Here is a 19460-nt window from a genome sequence, read left to right as displayed (position 1 = left end):
ACGGTATCGGGCCGGGACGGCGTACACGAAATCACCTCCGCCCACTGAGCGCGAATGAATTTGGAGTTATCTCCCCGGATATGAAATTCACTACTTCCGGTGAACATGATTTGAAGGTTGCAACCACGCTAACATTATTATGGCAAATAACAGAGTAATTGTAAGTATATTCGCGGAACCTAAATATGTACCATTTACTCGCGGTTCCTTTGGATGATTGCCCTCGATACACCGGTGTCTATTGATGTCAATAAGTCATGGTCATAATTTTTGCTTAATATATCTAGCTAGAATCAAGTAGTGTTGACAGTGATGTAACAGTGTGCCAATTTGGGTTACATGACGTTACAGTAGCTGAAAAGATATCATTTTCTGAATGACTTCACAGTCAGTCATGATCAGAAGGTGTTATTTTGCCGCCACAACAATAGTTACATGTATCACTATGCGCGACCTTATAAGAAGTGCTTTGCACTTTATGCCCTTCGGATTCGAGCACAAAAAGCTGATAGAAGCATCTCCCTTGCAGAAATATTTCTCATGTGGAATTATACGAAATCACGTGAAGACCTTTTCATTTGAAATTCATGTGAAGAAATATTGTCGGTGCATCATTTGTGATAAAAACTCATACACTTCCAAATATATTATGTTAAAAGTGTAACAGGAGAGGAAAAAATGTAGCGGCCAGACCGGGATTCGAACCCGGGACCCTCAGAATACTAGCCGAATGCTCTACCGACTGAGCTACCTGGTCACCGATGATCGACCCAGTCCAATCCCGCTACAAAAGCAATACCTAACGGTTAGAATGTAATGTACCTGCTAGTCTTACAAAACGGTTCTTAAGTTTCTGGATTCAAATAAATCATAAAATTTTAAAACCGATTTTTAGGTCAAAGTGACCTACTGTGATAGTCATTTGTCCGTCGTCGTGCGTTGTCAGTCGTGCATCATGCAACATCCGTTAACATTTCCTTGTGAAAATATGTACCAAGCTTAATGAAATTTTGTATATAGACTCGTATTGGAAAAATCTTAGATGAGTTCAAAAATCAGCTTGATTTGACAGTAATTTGCAGAGTTATTGCCCTTTGCATGAATGATTATTATTGGACCTTGTGAACATGATAACTTTAGTAAATATGCACCAAACTTAAAGATGCTCCACCGCTGACAAATGGTATTTTTTCACTATAAAAAACAGGAGCAGACGATTTAGTATTTTTCTTCAGTTACAAAAGTTACTTACTTTACACTATTACCACCATTGAAAAGTTTGAGCTTCTAATTTTACTTCAAGTTAAAAATAAGAAAAATAATTAATTGCATCCCGAAAAAAATCCGTGACACTATATCCTATATGGGATGAAGTACTGATTGCGCATCCACCAAAGGCGAAATAAATTATTTTATATTATTTTTTGTGTTAATTAGGCATATATATACACGATTAAACACCAATTATTGTTCAAATGATTTATATCATTTAAGCTCTGTCGGCGGTGAAGCATCTTTAATGAAACTTTGTATGTAGACAACCAATTTCAAGATCTCAGAAAACTTTGAAAATCAGTGTGATTTGAAAGTAATTTACAGAGTTATTGGCCTTTGCACTACTAATTATTACTGGACCTTATGAACACAATAACTGAAGTAAATAAAAACTAAGCTTAATGAAACTTTGTATGTATACTAACATTGGAAAGATCTCAGATGAGTTCGAAAATCAGCCTGATTAGACCATAACTTACAGAGGAATTGCCCTTTACAATTATAATTATTGAACCTTTTGAAAATGTTAATGTGAGTTTATATGCACCAAGCTTAATGAAACTTTGTATGTGGACCTAGTAGATCTATGTTCCTATTTTTTGAACAAAAGACATCAGTTGGCTAGTAAATGACACTAACTTGTATCAAATATCAGGTGACCATTGTTTAATTCCCATGGGCCTCTTGTTACGTAGCTTCAACCTTCATTGGGGTATATATTTGTAGTCCAATTGCTGATTAAAATATCAACCTGATGGCTACATATATATGTAACAAATCTAGAATTCAGGTAAAAAAGGAACAACTACATGTATATATGCTTTGAATACAACAATATGTAATCAATACTGTATTACATAAAGTATACAGTTTGTACATGTACACATGTATGTACTTGCTCATTTAAACAATTGATTGACAGCATTTCAGGCACATCATTATATTGACTTAATGATGTCAAATATAGACAACTTATGTACAATAGTGTACTTAATTGTCTGTATTTGTATGGAGATAAATGTAACTATAAATAAAATTTTTTGTATCTGTTATCTAAATGAAATGTCTAGTAGATTTCAATTTGTCTTTTTTGATAATTCAAAATATATTTTTTTTCAGCAATGGAACACATTTGCTAGAATATGGTGGTTATATGATGCCAATCACCAGTGTGTTATCCAGTCTGCTAGAAAGGTAGCACAATACCTTCAGAGTCACCATAAACCCATCTACCATCCTCTCAGTAAGTAATTACAGATCAACACACACCTATCTACCATCCTCTCAGTAAGTAATTACAGATCAACACCAACATATCTACCATCCTCTCAGTAAGTAATTACAGATCAACACCAACATATCTACCATATCCTCTCAGTAAGTAATTACAGATCAACACCAACATATCTACCATCCTCTCAGTAAGTAATTACAGATCAACACCAACATATCTACCATATCCTCTCAGTAAGTAATTACAGATCAACACATTACTATCAACCATCCTCTCAGTAAGTAATTACAGATCAACACCAACATATCTACCATCCTCTCAGTAAGTAATTACAGATCAACACCAACATATCTACTATCCTCTCAGTAAGTAATTACAGATCAACACCAACATATCTACCATCCTCTCAGTAAGTAATTACAGATCAACACCAACATATCTACCATCCTCTCAGTAAGTAATTACAGATCAACACCAACATATCTACCATCCTCTCAGTAAGTAATTACAGATCAACACACACCTATCTACCACCCTCTCAGTAAGTAATTACAGATCAACACAATACTATCTACCATCCTCTCAGTAAGTAATTACAGATCAACACAATAGTATCTACCATCCTCTCAGTAAGTAATTATAGATCTATACAAACATATCTACCATATCCTCTCAGTAAGTAATTACAGATCAACACCAACATATCTACCATCCTCTCAGTAAGTAATTACAGATCAACACAAACCCATTTACTATCCTCTCAGCAAATAATTACAGATCTACACAAATTTATCTACCATCCTCTCAGTAAGTAATTACAGATCAACACAATACTTTCTTCCATCCTCTCAATAAGTAATTACAGATCAACACAATAGTATCTACCATCCTCTCAGTAAGTAATTATAGATCTATACAAACATATCTACCATATCCTCTCAGTAAGTAATTACAGATCAACACCAACATATCTACCATATCCTCTCAGTAAGTAATTACAGATCAACACAAACCCATTTACTATCCTCTCAGCAAATAATTACAGATCTACACAAATTTATCTACCATCCTCTCAGTAAGTAATTACAGATCAACACAATACTTTCTTCCATCCTCTCAACAAGTAATTACAGATCAACACAATAGTATCTACCATCCTCTCAGTAAGTAATTACAGATCAACACAAACATATCTACCATCCTCTCAGTAAGTAATTACAGATCAACACCAACATATCTACCATCCTCTCAGTAAGTAATTACAGATCAACACCAACATATCTACCATCCTCTCAGTAAGTAATTAAAGATCAACACAATACTATCTACCATCCTATCAGTAAGTAATTACAGATCAACACAATACTATCTACCATCCTCTCAGTAAGTAATTACAGATCAACACAAACCTATCTACCATCCTCTCAGTAAGTAATTACAGATCAACACCAACATATCTACCATCCTCTCAGTAAGTAATTAAAGATCAACACAATACTATCTACCATCCTATCAGTAAGTAATTACAGATCAACACAATACTATCTACCATCCTCTCAGTAAGTAATTACAGATCAACACAAACCTATATACCATCCTCTCGGTAAGTAATTACAGATCTACAAAAACTTATCTACCATCCTCTCAGTAAGTAATTACAGATCAACACAATACTATCTACCATCCTCTCAGTAAGTAATTACAGATCAACACAATACTATCTACCATCCTCTCAGTAAGTAATTACAGATCAACACAAACCTATCTACCATCCTCTAAGTAAGTAATTACAGATCAACACAAACCTATCTACCATCCTCTAAGTAAGTAATTACAGATCAACACAAACCCGTCTACCATATCCTCTTAGTAAGTTATTACAGATCAACACACACTTGTCTACTTTCCCATGCATTCTATACATGTTTATATGATTTCTATTTTCAGGTGATATTGGAGACCATGTTGTAGTGATCAATACAAAACACATTGCAATGAGACACGATGCTTGGAGGAAATACAGATATCATCATCACACAGGGTAACCATGCACATATATATATATAATTAATATTTACTGTATAGGAGCTGTGGTAGACAATTGGTTATTTAAAAGATGCTGTGACATATTATTAATCACATCAGGGTTGCTAGAGTGAATCCCATGTGAGGTACATAGTAGTTGTTAGGTACTGATGTCTGGTCTGTGATTTTTCTTTTGGTACTCCAGTTTTATTCCACCTTCAAATCAAACCTGAAATTCCCTTAAATGGCCCTTTACTGTTAATAGGATGTTAAATCAATCAAATCAAACAAGTTTCTATATATATAATCCTAGTCCAGCAGCAAATCATTTGGTTCATGATTTATTGTGTCCCCAGGTAAAGATCCAAATAAACAAGAAAATGGTAATACATTTTGTAGTTACATAAGTATTTACTTAATTTAAGTTACTAGGGTGGAGGGTCATTTTACGAGCACCTCAATTAGCAGTAATTAGTTAACTAATGGTATTTAAGAAGAGGTAACAGGTAAAGGATACTGAACAGATTTTGTATTTTCTGAATTGTATAAAAAATACAAAGCCTGAACATTTAGATTACTTCAAAGGTATTAAAGAATAACAAAGACAGCTAATTTATGTTTCTTGGTGAAATTTGATTTGCCTTCTTAGATGATGTAGCTAGAAATAATATACAAAACCTGTCTATAATCACTTTACAGATACCCTAAGGGGCATTCTATGACAGCGGCCTGGCGACTTCATGATCTGGATCCAACACGGGTAAGTGTACATAATATATGTAGCAGGGAGCTCTATAAATCGAAATCTAGATATCCACTACACTTAAGATAATTAGAATGAGAAGATAGACTTTCAGTTTTTGTGTTACAAGACTGTGATTTTGAAGGGAATTCATGATTTCATAATCTTTAATACAAGTGAAGTGTATCTTTGTCTTTTAAAGATATTTCAATTGATGGTGAAGAGCAACATTAAAGGGAACCTTCTCCGCCCAAACATGATGATGAGACTTCATCTTTTTCCAGAGGAGGTTTGTTTACATTATTCTACTTCTCTTTATATCATGTACACTGTGGCACCAGTTGTAAAATAGTGCTGAAGTGGCTAGGACAAATGCCACCAGTTAGCAGAATCAGATTAACTGAACCGTAACTGGGTAACCAACTCCGCTTTACAACTGTATATCAATGCTATAACTATCATACTGAATTCCATAACGATCGCTTACATACTTTCAGTGAAATAATCACTTCACACAAACAATTTTTGCTTTGAATTATATTTATTATGTTTGTTTTTATTAACTGAATTTGTTAATGCAAAACCAGAAATGAGACAGTGAATGGAAATGTATCGCCCGGAAAATGTTGGGGCAAATTAAAGATTCAAGATTTTTTTAAACCAAAACTCAAAGGCTTTCCCCTTCCAAATTAAACCCAATGCATGTGTCATATCTTTTAAGTTTTTATGTAAATATGGCGACAAACACAATCTAGAATAATTAAATTTAACTGCAAAGAATTTAATTAAAGTTTTATTTCAACCCTTGCAGGAAGTTCCAGAAGATATACTCACCAATGTGTGTGACCAAATCAAACAAGTACAGGTCATACCAAAGAAACTAGATCAGTATACAGAAGAGGAGATCAACAATTTCCCCAAACTCTTTGACTGGTCTGTATTATTTCATTAAAGTTCCCTTGTTGAAATAATCTCTCACCAAATTAATCTAAAATACAGCAATTCTATCTATAACTGTCTGTCCGATTTGTCTGAGATGCTTAAGTTCTATACCAATGTATAATTCTTGACAGCAAAAACAAACCTTTTAGCTACAATACCGTTATAATGTAGATTTGAAAGAGTTACTTGCCTTGCAACTTTTCATACTTAAAACTATCTTTATTTCACGGCTATTAAATTTCATGATTTCCTTTTAAAAACATTTTTGCAGAGATTAAGTTTTGCAGATTTAAAATTCAATTAAAATACCTTGAATTTAATTGTGGACGATATCAAATTCAGGGATATACTTTCGTGAATTTATCTAGATCACAAAATATATGAAATGAAATTGCATTTGAAATAAAGTTGATTTACAGTATTTGTTAAGACACTGATCCACCTTCGATACTTCGATTTAAGTTGTGATGGTAATAACTCTTGATTGGTTTTCTTCATTGCCTTGTCGCCGTATTTATAAAACTTGTTTTGCTTTTTTCAGGCCAGAGGATTATAACCTTGATCATTTAAAGGGAAAACAGATCAAACTGATAAAAGAGGACAGTGGAAAGTGAGCTGTGACATGGAATGTGTGTAATTGTGTATATGGAGTGTGGAAGTATTTGTATAATAAAACATTTAGATTTAAAAGATTACAAATTGACATTTTATTTTTTCAATATCGTTTTTCTAAGTGATTTTTTATCACTGTTTTTAGCTGGAGAGTTTATGCCATGGCGTGGCGATCATCGTACTTCGTTTGGCAATATTTCCTTTCAATAGTCATAATGAGTACCACAATGATTGTAAGCAAATTTCCCAGATACATTCTTGGGAGAAGGGAATCAGAATTTGTATGAATCTTGGCTCTGACACCCCTGGAGAAAGAAGCGTGGGGCCCAGTGGGGGTAAACAGATATAAATCTCTTAAATTGCTACTAATAATGGAGTTCTGCATGGATTAAAACCAAATTCACCAGAAACATTTTCGGGGAAGGGAAATCAGATTTTGAATAAATCTTGGTTCTTGAAAGACGAAATAGATTGTCAAATTTTCATGAAAAAATCTGCCCCTCTATCAATACATGCATAAAACAAACACATTTATAAATTACATAATATAGAGTTAACAACAAAATTATTAGAAGACAAATGAAATGAGCATCATAAGAAAATTCAAGGCAATAAGCTCTTCAATGAGATAGAAATGTACATGCTATGTTTGACTCAATAAGCGCCCTAGCCGCTTAAACAAAATGAATAAGAAGGCGCTCAATGGAAGCAAATTTGAACTTGCCTTTCATAAAATAATTCTACACAGTTAGCCATAAATCAATTTGCAAAAAACAAAATCAGTAGAAATCCAACACAGTTTTCATATTTTCAGTCTGCATTTAATTCGAAGTAAGTGAAATTGAAACCTATAAGAAGGGGGAGGGGCGCTAATAGGGATGAGGACGCTTATTGGGTCGAATATATTACCTTGTCTCATGATCATCTGATACATAAATTGTTGCATATGGAGCCTTCAGCTTTATATGCCCCAGTCTGACTTTGGATATTATGATAGTTACAGAGATATACATCGTACTTCCAAAAACTCAAAAACTTTTGTGCAAATATAGTCCAGTAAAAATACAAAAAAAATAGAGGCCTAACCTCCAAATAATTGTAATATAATTTGTTTTCTGCTTTTTGGTTTGGAGGATCTTAGTATTTTACCATGAAAAAAGTCGCCAAAAATCATATGTTCGGAAAGTTATTTTTTCAACACCCGAAAAATAAGAAAATATATAGAAATTACACTTTTGACCACTTTTAAAGTACAATATCTGCTATTTTTGCAATACTTGAAATATGAAACTGGGTATATAGTAAGACAAACTTTAGGTTAGTAACAAATAAGTTGAATTGATACAATAATTTCAGTCAATCCAAGAAATAAAGAAGTATGAAAACGGCTCAAAACCTTTTGAATTTAGCTAACATTACCGTTTTTGTTCTTTTTAGATGCAAACATTTATAAAAACCTTACCCTGAACTATAGGGTCATTTTATGTTTTATGTCCTTAAAGAAAACAAGTTCTTTGATGCCTTAAAGAATTACATATATTCAGTTTATGTTTTATGCCTTAAAGAAATTACATATTTTCTTTGATATTAATGCATGATCGATAATACATTAGCTAGAAAAACCTAAATATTAACATGTCAAGTTGACTGATCGTGCCAATTTGAAGTGTTTTTATACTTAGATTTTTGGCAAAAACACCCATTTTGGTTGTAAATATTTCAGAAAATAAAAAAACAAATGCTTCAAAATATGTTATATCCTTTTTTGTATATTTTGTACTTGTTATTTTTATCATTTGTTGTAAAAACGGTATAAATATGCACATCTTATTTAGTAGTAAAAACTTCCTATCACGTTAATTTGGCTGAATACCAAAATAAGTCCATAAATCTGCAATACAAAAATCTTAATTTTTCGAATATGCTTTATTCGTTTGTCATAAAATTTTGCCAGTAAATAAATCAGAACTGTGATGATTTTCAGCTATAAAATTGAACTTGAACTTTTATTTTATTCCTTAAGCTTTATCTCATTGAAAAATATGTAACCCCCATCCAGTTCTATTATGGAAAAATGAAAAACTGACCTACACACACAGTATGCAAATATTTGATCAACTTCAATCTCACTTTATAAATAGCGCTCCATTATGGTGGTAATATTAGTCACAAAATAGATATTCACATTTTTGACATTTCAACTTAAGGACTTAGTCAATTAGAGAAGTTTAGTCAAATTGGCACTAAATGAGGATTTGATCGACCTCGCGTCTTTTATATTTGGGGATATTTTGATATAGTAGTCTATTAGGTGAGAATAGCCTACATAGAATCTGAATTAATAACTATCTAAACACTAGAGACGGTACTTACTGCATAATTCTTGAATGAAAAAGACATATTATTCAATTTGGACTTCAAAATTTCCTTGGAAAAGGCCAAAAGACCAACTTTGAGCAACCATATTATCTCAGGTAGTGAAAGTACATGTAAAATGTTTAACTGTTAAAGCCTTTAATCAACAGGTTTTATTTTAAAAGATTCCACCAAAATGAGTATCAATGGTATTGTTGATAATAACAATTTTTTATCTTAACAATCCAACAAAAGCATATTTGGCTGTTGCAAGGACATAACTATGCAATTTTCATGCTGTCATACTTTTTCCCTGTGTTGATTTCAACTTTTGTTTTTGGCAATCTGAGCTGTCCTTATAACGTTCTTGTCATACATTAATTTTCTAGTATCTCATGATAACCATGTAAGCTTATTTTTGGCTTCAAGTTGGCAAATTATGCAAATATCCCCATTTTTCTAATTTTTTGGGTGTCAAGAAAAAAACTTTCCCAAATTTTTATTTGTGGCGACTTTTTTTCTTGTATAAAACAAAGTCAGATCTGTATGAAAAACAAAGAAAAAATTCTGTTGCAATTATTTTGGGGTAACACCCTATCTTTCCTGGACTATATCCAAAACGACCATGTTGCATTCTTATGTATCCAAAGAATAGAATATACAAAGTTGAGGTAGCCTACATATAAACAAGTATGGAAAATCTCATCAGTATTTCTTGCAAAATTAATACACGTGTAGTTTACATGTATACAAAGATCTACTATGAAGGCCAAAATCCAAAAGTTCTGATATGTCTCAATTAAAGGGAAATTTGAATAATTTAATAAACACATAAATTTCTGTTTTTTTATTAGCCCACCATCATCAGATGGTGGGCTATTCAAATCGCCTTTCGTCCGTGGTCCGTCGTCCGTCCGTCCTTCCGCCCTTCCGTCTGTCCGTTAACAATTCTTGTTACCGCTATTTCTCAGAAAGTACTGAAGGGATCTATCTCAAATTTCATATGTAGGTTCCCCTAGGAGCCTAGTTGTGCATATTGCATTTTGGGACCGATCGGTCAACAAGATAGACGACAGGCGGCCATCTTGGATTTTGATAGTTAAAGTTTGTTACCGCTATTTCTCAGAAAGTACTGAAGGGATCTTTCTCAAATTTCATATGTAGGTTCCCCTAGGGCCCTAGTTGTGCATATTGTCATTTAAAACAAGATGGCCGACCGACGGCCATATTGGATTTTGATTGTTAAAGTTTGTTACCGCTATTTCTCAGAAAGTACTGAAAGGATCTTTCTCAAATTTTATGTGTACATGTATGTTCCCCTTGTACCCTAGTTGTGCACAGTACCTTTTAGGACTGATGCATAATGCCTTTCGGAACTGATCGGTAAACAAGATGGCCAACCGGCTGCCATCTTAGATTTCATTGTTGAAGTTTGTTACCACTATTTCTTAGAAAGTACTATAGCGATCTGTCTCAAATTTTATATGTCGTGTGTTTGAAAAAGTTTGTCTTTCCATTGTCAGACATAGATCATTCTTTGGTGGGCGCCAAGATCCCTCTGGGATCTCTTGTTATTTGTAAGAATCGTATTTTCAAATATTAATGTATAAGTGTTTTGCTTTTATTTTGTGTTCTTTTATCAGTTTTGATGAATAATTACTATGAAGGCGTTGTCTTCTTTCCATGTTTTTTTTTGTTTCCATATACATACTTAGTATGGTGGACTAAGGACTGTATAGCCCTATACATTACAATCATAACTTCTCCGTCTACTAAAATACATGTTCATACAATGTATTTCCATGCTTCCTAGTGTTGGTATCTGCAGAGGGGTCCTGGTGTGAAGTGTGTCATGTCTAAATCTGAAGTGTCTGTAGTGTATGTTGTCCGGAGTGTGTTTAAAGAATATCTTGATCATCTTATATATTCGATACCAGGAAGCAAGAATGGCGTAAAGATCACGATTTTATAGTGATAGCAGGAAATGCAAATTACAAACGATAAACAATAAATATAGTTAAAATAAGATTTGATTGACTTATTACAGTTAACCTTTGTTGATTCTACGTCAAGAAAAAACACATTAAAAATTATACATTAAAATATTGTGAAGGACTATTTTTATTGATATGAAACTGGCGTAATGTAATGTTTGAAATCAGCTGATCGATGCACGCGTACGAGAATCGTTGTATTCATAGTGTTTTCATAGGCAAATGTTTGTTTTCGTCAGTTTTTGATTCATATAGTGACGAAACACTCAGAATGTAAATATATTAAAATAATGTTTTTAAATGATTGTTGAAAACAGATCTACTGCAAAGGCAATATAAGGCTGTCCTCTTGTGTACGTAGTTTTACCTACATAAGTGTGCAGCACAAGAGTCAAGAGTGCAGGACACAAAAAACCTTTTTTTAATGAATATAAGACTTTTGCTTTTTTAGCCCACCATCATCAGATAGTGGGCTATCCAAAGGTGGCTATCCAAATCGCCTTTCGTCCGTGGTCCGCCGCCGTCCGTCCGTCCGTCCGGTCCGTCCGTTAACAATTCTTGTTACCGCTATTTCTCAAAAAGTACTGAAGGGATCTTTCTCAAATTTCATATGTAGGTTCCCCTAGGACCCTAGTTGTGCATATTGCATTTTGGGACCGATCGGTCAACAAGATGGCCGACAGGCGGCCATCTTGGATTTTGATAGTTAAAGTTTGTTACCGCTATTTCTCAAAAAGTGCTGAAGGGATCTTTCTCAAATTTCATATACAGGTTCCCCTAGAACCCTAGTTGTGCATATTGCATTTTGGGACCGATCGGTCAACAAGATGACCGACAGGCGGCCGCCATCTTGGATTTTGATAGTTGAAAATTGTTACCGCTATTTCTCAAAACGAACAAACGGGATCTTTCTCAAATTTCATATGTAGATTCCCCTAGGACCCTAGTTGTGCATATTGCATTTTGGGACCGATCGGTCAACAAGATGGCCGTCAGGGGGCCATCTTGGATTTTGATAGTTGAAGTTTGTTACCGCTATTTCTCAAAAAGTGCAGAAGGGATCTTTCTCAAATTTCATATGTAGGTTCCCCTAGGACCCTAGTTGTGCATATTGCATTTTGGGACCGATCGGTCAACAAGATGGCCGTCAGGGGGCCATCTTGGATTTTGATAGTTGAAGTTTGTTACCGCTATTTCTCAAAAAGTGCAGAAAGGATCTTTCTCAAATTTCATATACAGGTTCCCCTAGGACCCTAGTTGTGCATATTGCATTTTGGGACCGATCGGTCAACATGATGGCCGACAGGCATAATGCCTTTCGGGACTGATCGGTAAACAAGATGGCCAACCGGCTGCCATCTTAGATTTCATTGTTGAAGTTTGTTACCACTATTTCTTAGAAAGTACTATAGCGATCTGTCTCAAATTTTATATGTCGTGTGTTTGAAAAAAGTTTGAAAAGCAGGGAAAAGATCCCTCTTTCCATTGTCAGACATAGATCATTCTTTGGTGGGCGCCAAGATCCCTCTGGGATCTCTTGTTATTTTGAAATCTTTCATTTCATGTAGGAATTTTAATTAACAAGAATATCATACAAAACATACATGTATATGTATTTTCTGTGATTAGTTGATTATTCTTGAAATTGATATTAAAGTTGGCCGCAAGACATTTGATTGCTGATATGTACACAAAGCCTTGTATCAAGCTTAGTTTTCAAGGACATGCACTATCTGTTTTCTGGGGAAAAAGACATATCTGCCTTACAGCTTCATGTTTTTATGAAATTATTATATGTTTATATTTTGATTTTGAAAATTCATCTGATTTCATTCTAATTTTTCTGTTTCTGCAGCGTTGTATTTGCAGTACTTTGATTTAGTTTATTTAAGTCAGATATCTGTCGAAAATGTCCAATTCAGCAATTGTTTTTCATGTTTTAAAATATATAGTGTTTTCAGTACTGTCACAGGACTTTTGTTTCCTGGATTTTTTCACAACTTCATTGTTTTCATGTTTAGATTGAGAAAATAAGCAACAGGAAAGAAAAAGACTTATGGAAATGTTATTATTCAGCACATTTATGTTTGTTCATGAGAGTTATTAATTATTTATATTGTAAACTGAAAATTTTGTAAGTTAGTCATTTACCTATTTGTGTTCCAATTTGGGTAGTGTCACATTACCTTAGTTGGGTTCCATCTGTCTGTCCAACTGTAGAACTTCGGTTTCAAGCACACAACCATCAGAAGATTTTCTACCAAAACACTGACAGTGTTCATTCTGTCAGAGACACCATGTAAAGTTCGCTTTGACCCAAAATCGTGCCCTTTGTATTGACCGAACCTTAAACAACATGGCGCACAGTTAGCTGTAAAGCGTTTTGATATTGTCAAACTTGTTACTACTTAATTCTTTTATAGTAATAAATTGGTATTTGTGAAGTGATGCAAGTAGACTCCATTGCATCATCTTTCAATTCGAAAATTAAAAAAAAAATCTGCTATTGTTGTTTCTGTGGAAGTGATGAAGGACCTTATATATGTAGATCTTTCCATTGGTCTCCTGTTTTTTTCCATTGCACATTGTGACTGATCTTAAAAACTCACAGCCACCAGTCGACAATTTGTTATCGCTACTACTCAGAAAGGATTGAAATGGTCTCTATAAACGTCAAAAGTAGGTTTGTCTTGGCTTGGTACTCATTTTTATGTATACTCATTTTTATGTATTTCGGGACCGATCAAAAGCAACATTGCTCATACAAAGTCTTCTCATTATTTCCAAGAGAGTATTGAAATATCTGTATCAAGTTTATTCAATTCTTTGACTGATAGAAAAGCAAAATGGCAGGCATACGGTCATCTTATATTCTGTCTGGGTTTTATACGTAATCAAATATTTAAAATCTTTTGAAGACTCACAGTAACTGTACGACAGAATCCGTCAGGAATCCCTTGTAACTCAGTAACTTTATTGGTATTTACTCTTAAACTCGCATAACAACATGTCCGCTTAGTACTGAAATCTATCTGGCTGTTTGGCATGGTTCCTCAGATACACCCAGACATGTAACGAGCTTGATCTCAATTGCATCTTTAAAATCTATCATGAATAAAATAGTACAAACGCTAATGTAAGAAAAAGCACATTTATTTTGTTATACAAAATTTCTTAAGCAAAAGTCGTTAAAACACTTTCACTTTAATATCATTTAGTGTTAAATTTGATAAACGCAGAAACAATGCTACAACTAGTATTCTAAAATCTATTAACTACAAAATCAATTCTTTTAAATTATATTTACAATGTTGTGAATGATCAGTTTTTGTTTACTACGTTGAACATTATTTTAACAAGCATGTGTTCTTTTTTATTAAAGCTGGTTAAGGTCATGACATGGTTTATGTAATCAAACACTTAGTTGAAAGACTAAACATACGAGTGACAATAACGGTTAATTACTATGAACAAAAATTAATGATCATTTTTAAATAGTATATGTACAACTTTCACATCATTAATTACGTACAATTAAGCGATTTATAAGTAACTATGACGTCATAATCACATGAATGCTTCACAGACACATATATCAATAACTGACAGTGTAATTATCCCGCATGTTTCCATGTGTTTTATTTTCATTTTCATTAACTATTTAATGTATTATAACGCTAGCCCGACAGGGTAATTACAGACTTATTTTATTTCATATAATTGAAATTAAAATTGTTGTGACTACACAAGAACAGAATCAATTCTGAAACTAAATTCAAACAAGAAAGCGATCATTAAAGATGTCTATTGTTTGCTAAAATTCATGAATCATTCCATTTTCATCATCGTCCGCCATTTGGTACCATCATATCGTATTGATAGGTACAACACAGAGAAGTGTCACACAACGTCATTCACATAACAGATAACACACCCATTTATATATCTGTAGTGTCTTATCAGATATGTGAATTGCCATGCGGAACTTCTTTGGTATTTTTATATTGCCATTATTTATGCATATAGTTCAGTTTCTCAAATGTCCGATGCACACACACATATAAAATTACAACGAATCGCACAATACACGAGCACACACAGAGTAATGAGAATTCACAGACAATGAAAATGTCTCGCGATGGACACTGCCTCGATGGGGACAGCATCAGGAGCTTGGATGGACATGCGACATAGAAGATTTAATACCTTTTACGCTGAGGGAAGACTCTCCAGAAATGTTCTTATTTCGCCTTTCACATAAATAACTCATAAAGTGTCAAAAAATTGGCATTCCAACAAGTCACAACCTCAGTGATCAACACAACAAAACGACGAGCAGCCTGTCTTAACTGTGCACCGTTCATGGAGGTTTGGGGATACTCTCGCGAAATCCAGAGCTTTCACAAAGAGAAAACAGAGAGATCGGCACGGCATGATACCCATAGGAACCTCAACAATAACCCAACCAGACAAGCCTGTAGTGTGAGCAGTGAGCACATCATCACCACCATAGTGAGGTTAGTAGCCGGACATAGGTTAAAAGGTCTACAAGCATATAGAAAGCAGTAAATTGTGTCCTTACTACGTAAGTAAAAGAGTCAGTCTACATGCATACATTTGTTATGCAGAGATTTGTTAGCATTAATTCATAGGATGAAAGAGTGTCGTGAATTTAAGAGTATTGAAAGTGCACCACACCCGAAGGAGGAGTGAGAGCGATTGTCAATATCATGTTAGTTTCCCTGAGTGTGTAAAATATATACTGTGCTGTTTTTAATAAAACGAAAAACATGCTTTAACTAAAGTAAGGTTAAAAACCTGATTTACTCACATTTGCATGATTTTTGTTTGCAGTTTTACTATTTCATCCATGATGAAGGTGATTTGTGACGTAAAAGTCTCTTGACCGTCCTCCTGCATTTGATTACATCTCTAAGGATTTGACTGATGAGTGCAAATGTTTTCAAATGATATCGTGCAAGTAAATCTGTTTTCAAATTTATACTGGCCAGTAACAAAGAATGTAAAGGAAAGAGCAAAGCATCATACGAGCTACCATTTTAGTTCATTGGAAAAATAACAATAAGTATTATTCATAAATTCGCGGCTTTTACCTTTTGTCTCATCTAACGTAAAGTATTAATGTAACTATTAACTCGTAAGTAGAGATATTTTTGATAGCTTATTAAATTCCTCAGTGTAAGTGTTATTTAAGAAAACAAACACCGAAAAATAAATTATAGAGTAATATTAAGTCATATTAGCAAATTCTAAAATGACAGAATGTTAAGTTGAAATTATTTCAGGCTTTCGTGGGTGGAGCTAAGGTCGTCCCTGGGGAGGCGTCCATCCGAACGTTACCTATATATACTTAACAAGATACAAAACCACTAATACAACTATTTGACATTCATCAGAATGAGTATTGCATCCATGCAGTTTTGTATAATTCTTTTATACATGTATACTAAAAGCACAATGCCAATACAACGACCGGGAGAACACAAAACGAAAAATAATAATGGCGCAGGCAATAAAAACACACTGGAGGCGAATTAAAAACGGTACAATGAAGCTGTAGATGATTCTCGTCATAGAACAATCATGACGTTCTCTGAAGGGATAGACTGGGCAATACACACACAAACTTGCATACATAAATGATAAATGAAATAGAGAAAAAGGGTTGCGGAAAGCGAGGGTATAAAAAGAAACAAAAAAGGGGGAAAATGCTAAATAATAAGGCACTTATGTAATTTAGCGACACCAACACAATAAATTTGATAAGCTATAATGAAATAATAAAAGATAGATATTATGCTTTGTTTTGGGACTATTTAAACAGAAAGGCACCGGCGTGAGGTATTAAGAGAGTTGGGATGACAGGATGGAAGCGATAGGGGTGGTAAAGGTATTTTGATGGTAATGATTCTACAGGTGATATCACAAGATTATCGTCACTGATTGAGATTTTCCTAAGGTCCCTTGATACCATTAACTTGACCGACTGTCATATACTCCGGGCCCTGCTGGGATCCTGTGCCAGCGGCAAAGTTACAGAACTCGCAGTATCCCGGGGGTCCCGGAGGCCCAGCCAGACCTCGCCGACCGTGCATTCCGGACACACCTGGAGGTCCTCGGTCTCCAGGTCTACCCTGAATTCCTTCTCCCGTGGGGCCTGGTGGACCTGGAAAGTCACATAATGGTCATTTTAAGTCACTCAAATATAGCATCTGAAATTGAACGCGCGAAGCTAAAATGATAGATTGTTAACTGATAATTATCAGAGACAAATCAAGTTGATATCAACATTTGTTGAAAAACGCAAATATTGTTTTAAATTTGCAATATTTCAACGATTGATTTCACTAACCTGGAGGCCCAGGTTCTCCGTGACGACCCCTCTGTCCTTTCCCTGTGTTGCCCCTATCTCCCTTAGGTCCTGTCTCGCCCATGGGTCCGATTGGACCCTGGGGTCCTGGCAGTCCTGATAAACCCATCATTCCTCGGTCTCCCGGTGGTCCATGAGGTCCACGCTCACCTGAGGGGAACAAATATCATAACCATTGATACCATTGGTAGTTTGTAGATGTAGAAAATATTCTTCTGTCTGGCTCCGAGTAAGAATAATATCAATATCGTACTGTATGGATTCAGGAAAGTTGATATTCTCATTTGGATACAAAATTCCTGTATCTAAAAGCCATATATATTTCAATTTTATTTGATATTTAAGGAGAAGAAGCGATCATACAGTGGAGAGGTCAATCATTACACGATTACAGTAAAGTGGGAGCACGTTGTTATTTAATATATTTCAATAAACAACAACACAAAATATAAAAAACGTCAACAGGTACAGTCTCGGGTGATATTAGAATAAACATAAAAATGTTTGTATACCTTTCTTAAGACAACACCATCATCTATCTTTTTAGATTTCTGATTTCTGATTTCTAGAGCTACAATATCGCAAATAATAATCATGCCTGTCTCCAATAGTACTGGACGTTAATATGAAGTACCTACCCTGGATTCCGTTCCTGCCCGGGGGTCCCTGTCTGCCTGGGTTACCGATACCAGGTAAACCAGGAGGTCCCCGCAAATCTGCTGTTATTTCCTCCATATTTTCTACAAAGTTACCAAACGCCAGGTTAAAAACGGAGATGTCGATCAAGGTGGGAGTACTGTTAACGGGTATACTTGTAGCGCTTTTAGCACTAAACATGTCGAAATTAAATTACTTACATTGCAATGCATTACTGTGCTAATGTATTTATTAATGTTGTAGTAAAATTTGATGGCGTCAAAAGAAGTTTGTTCACAGACTACAGAAAGACACCATGCTTGATTGTTTTCAAAAGCGGTTTGTTGGAATATCTTGTTTAATAGCCTATGATTTTTACCATTTAAATAAAATAATACGTAATGCTGCAATGAAGACACTTAAGAGAGATCACGATTTACTCTATTTAGAAACGACATGATTTCGATTCGTGGTCGGAATCAATAGTAACACGTACCACGAAGAATCTGGAAACAGATTTCTTTGACCTCTGCATCGCTAACACTTCGTCCCTGCAATAGACGTACAAATATTACACAGGCAGCAGATAAAAATGAACAAAAATATTTGATAAAACCGATAATTTATACATATTAATTTCTTGAATATTATCCAACTTATATGATACAGGATTACAACGACATTGTGTAAAATGTAATTGAGATGCCGTGATGGCCGAATGTTCCAGCGCGTGTAGGTTTAAACTACTGACTATACATGGTAGGTCGGTGGTTTTCTTCGGATACTCTGCGTCTTCCTAAACTTGGCATGTCATATATATATTGGTTTGTGTGTGTGTGTGTGTGTGTGTGTGTGTGTGTGTGTGTGTGTGTGTGTGTGTACATCGTAACGATGTTGATGCGGATACATTCGGGTTTCTCCTGTATCCATAGCATACAAAGAGTATTGTGACTGATACTTACGGGAAGTCCTGGGATTCCTGGCATACCTGGCTGGCCCCTGAGTCCTCGAGTGCCGGCCAGGCCGGGGGGTCCAGATAACCCGGGCACACCGGGGGCTCCTGTAGCTCCCGCTGGTCCCCGCTCACCTGGCGCGCCTCGTTCTCCTGGCTGTAAACACGCGGGAAAATTATTAAAACTTCATTACAATCGGTAGTAATTTTTCTGTAATCGCATTTATTTATAGCAATAGTTGTTTTAGCGGTTCACAGAAAACACGTATGATATCAAACGTACATGTGACAAATACAGGATA

The 19460-nt window shown here is 34.9% G+C and overlaps 2 protein-coding genes across 8 annotated transcripts in view; one reads left to right on the top strand and one right to left on the bottom strand.

The window, feature by feature from the left end:
• On the top strand, window positions 1–6917 carry LOC138325330 (large ribosomal subunit protein uL13m-like). The gene is made up of 7 exons (XM_069270896.1): window positions 1–160; window positions 2395–2518; window positions 4457–4550; window positions 5234–5294; window positions 5479–5565; window positions 6088–6209; window positions 6760–6917. Exons 1-7 carry the CDS (start codon window positions 140–142, stop codon window positions 6830–6832), a joined length of 582 nt encoding a protein of 193 aa, XP_069126997.1. The 5' UTR covers window positions 1–139; the 3' UTR covers window positions 6833–6917.
• Window positions 6918–14316: 7399 nt separating this feature from the next.
• Window positions 14317–19460, bottom strand: part of LOC138325328 (collagen alpha-1(IX) chain-like) — a 116945-nt gene continuing 111801 nt past the window's right edge. For all 7 annotated transcript variants that reach the window (XM_069270892.1, XM_069270891.1, XM_069270890.1 and 4 more), the window contains 5 exons: window positions 19169–19315; window positions 18703–18757; window positions 18209–18310; window positions 17553–17720; window positions 14317–17366 (listed from right to left, as the gene is read on the bottom strand). In XM_069270892.1, coding sequence (XP_069126993.1) covers window positions 17155–17366; window positions 17553–17720; window positions 18209–18310; window positions 18703–18757; window positions 19169–19315 — 684 coding nt within the window. In that variant the 3' untranslated portion in view covers window positions 14317–17154. The remainder of the gene's footprint in view (window positions 17367–17552; window positions 17721–18208; window positions 18311–18702; window positions 18758–19168; window positions 19316–19460) is intronic.

The sequence above is a fragment of the Argopecten irradians genome, chromosome 6, assembly GCF_041381155.1.
Source record: "Argopecten irradians isolate NY chromosome 6, Ai_NY, whole genome shotgun sequence".
NCBI classification, from domain to species: domain Eukaryota; kingdom Metazoa; phylum Mollusca; class Bivalvia; order Pectinida; family Pectinidae; genus Argopecten; species Argopecten irradians.
Note: the sequence above shows the minus strand (reverse complement) of the source record. Positions and strands in the feature narration are given on the sequence as shown.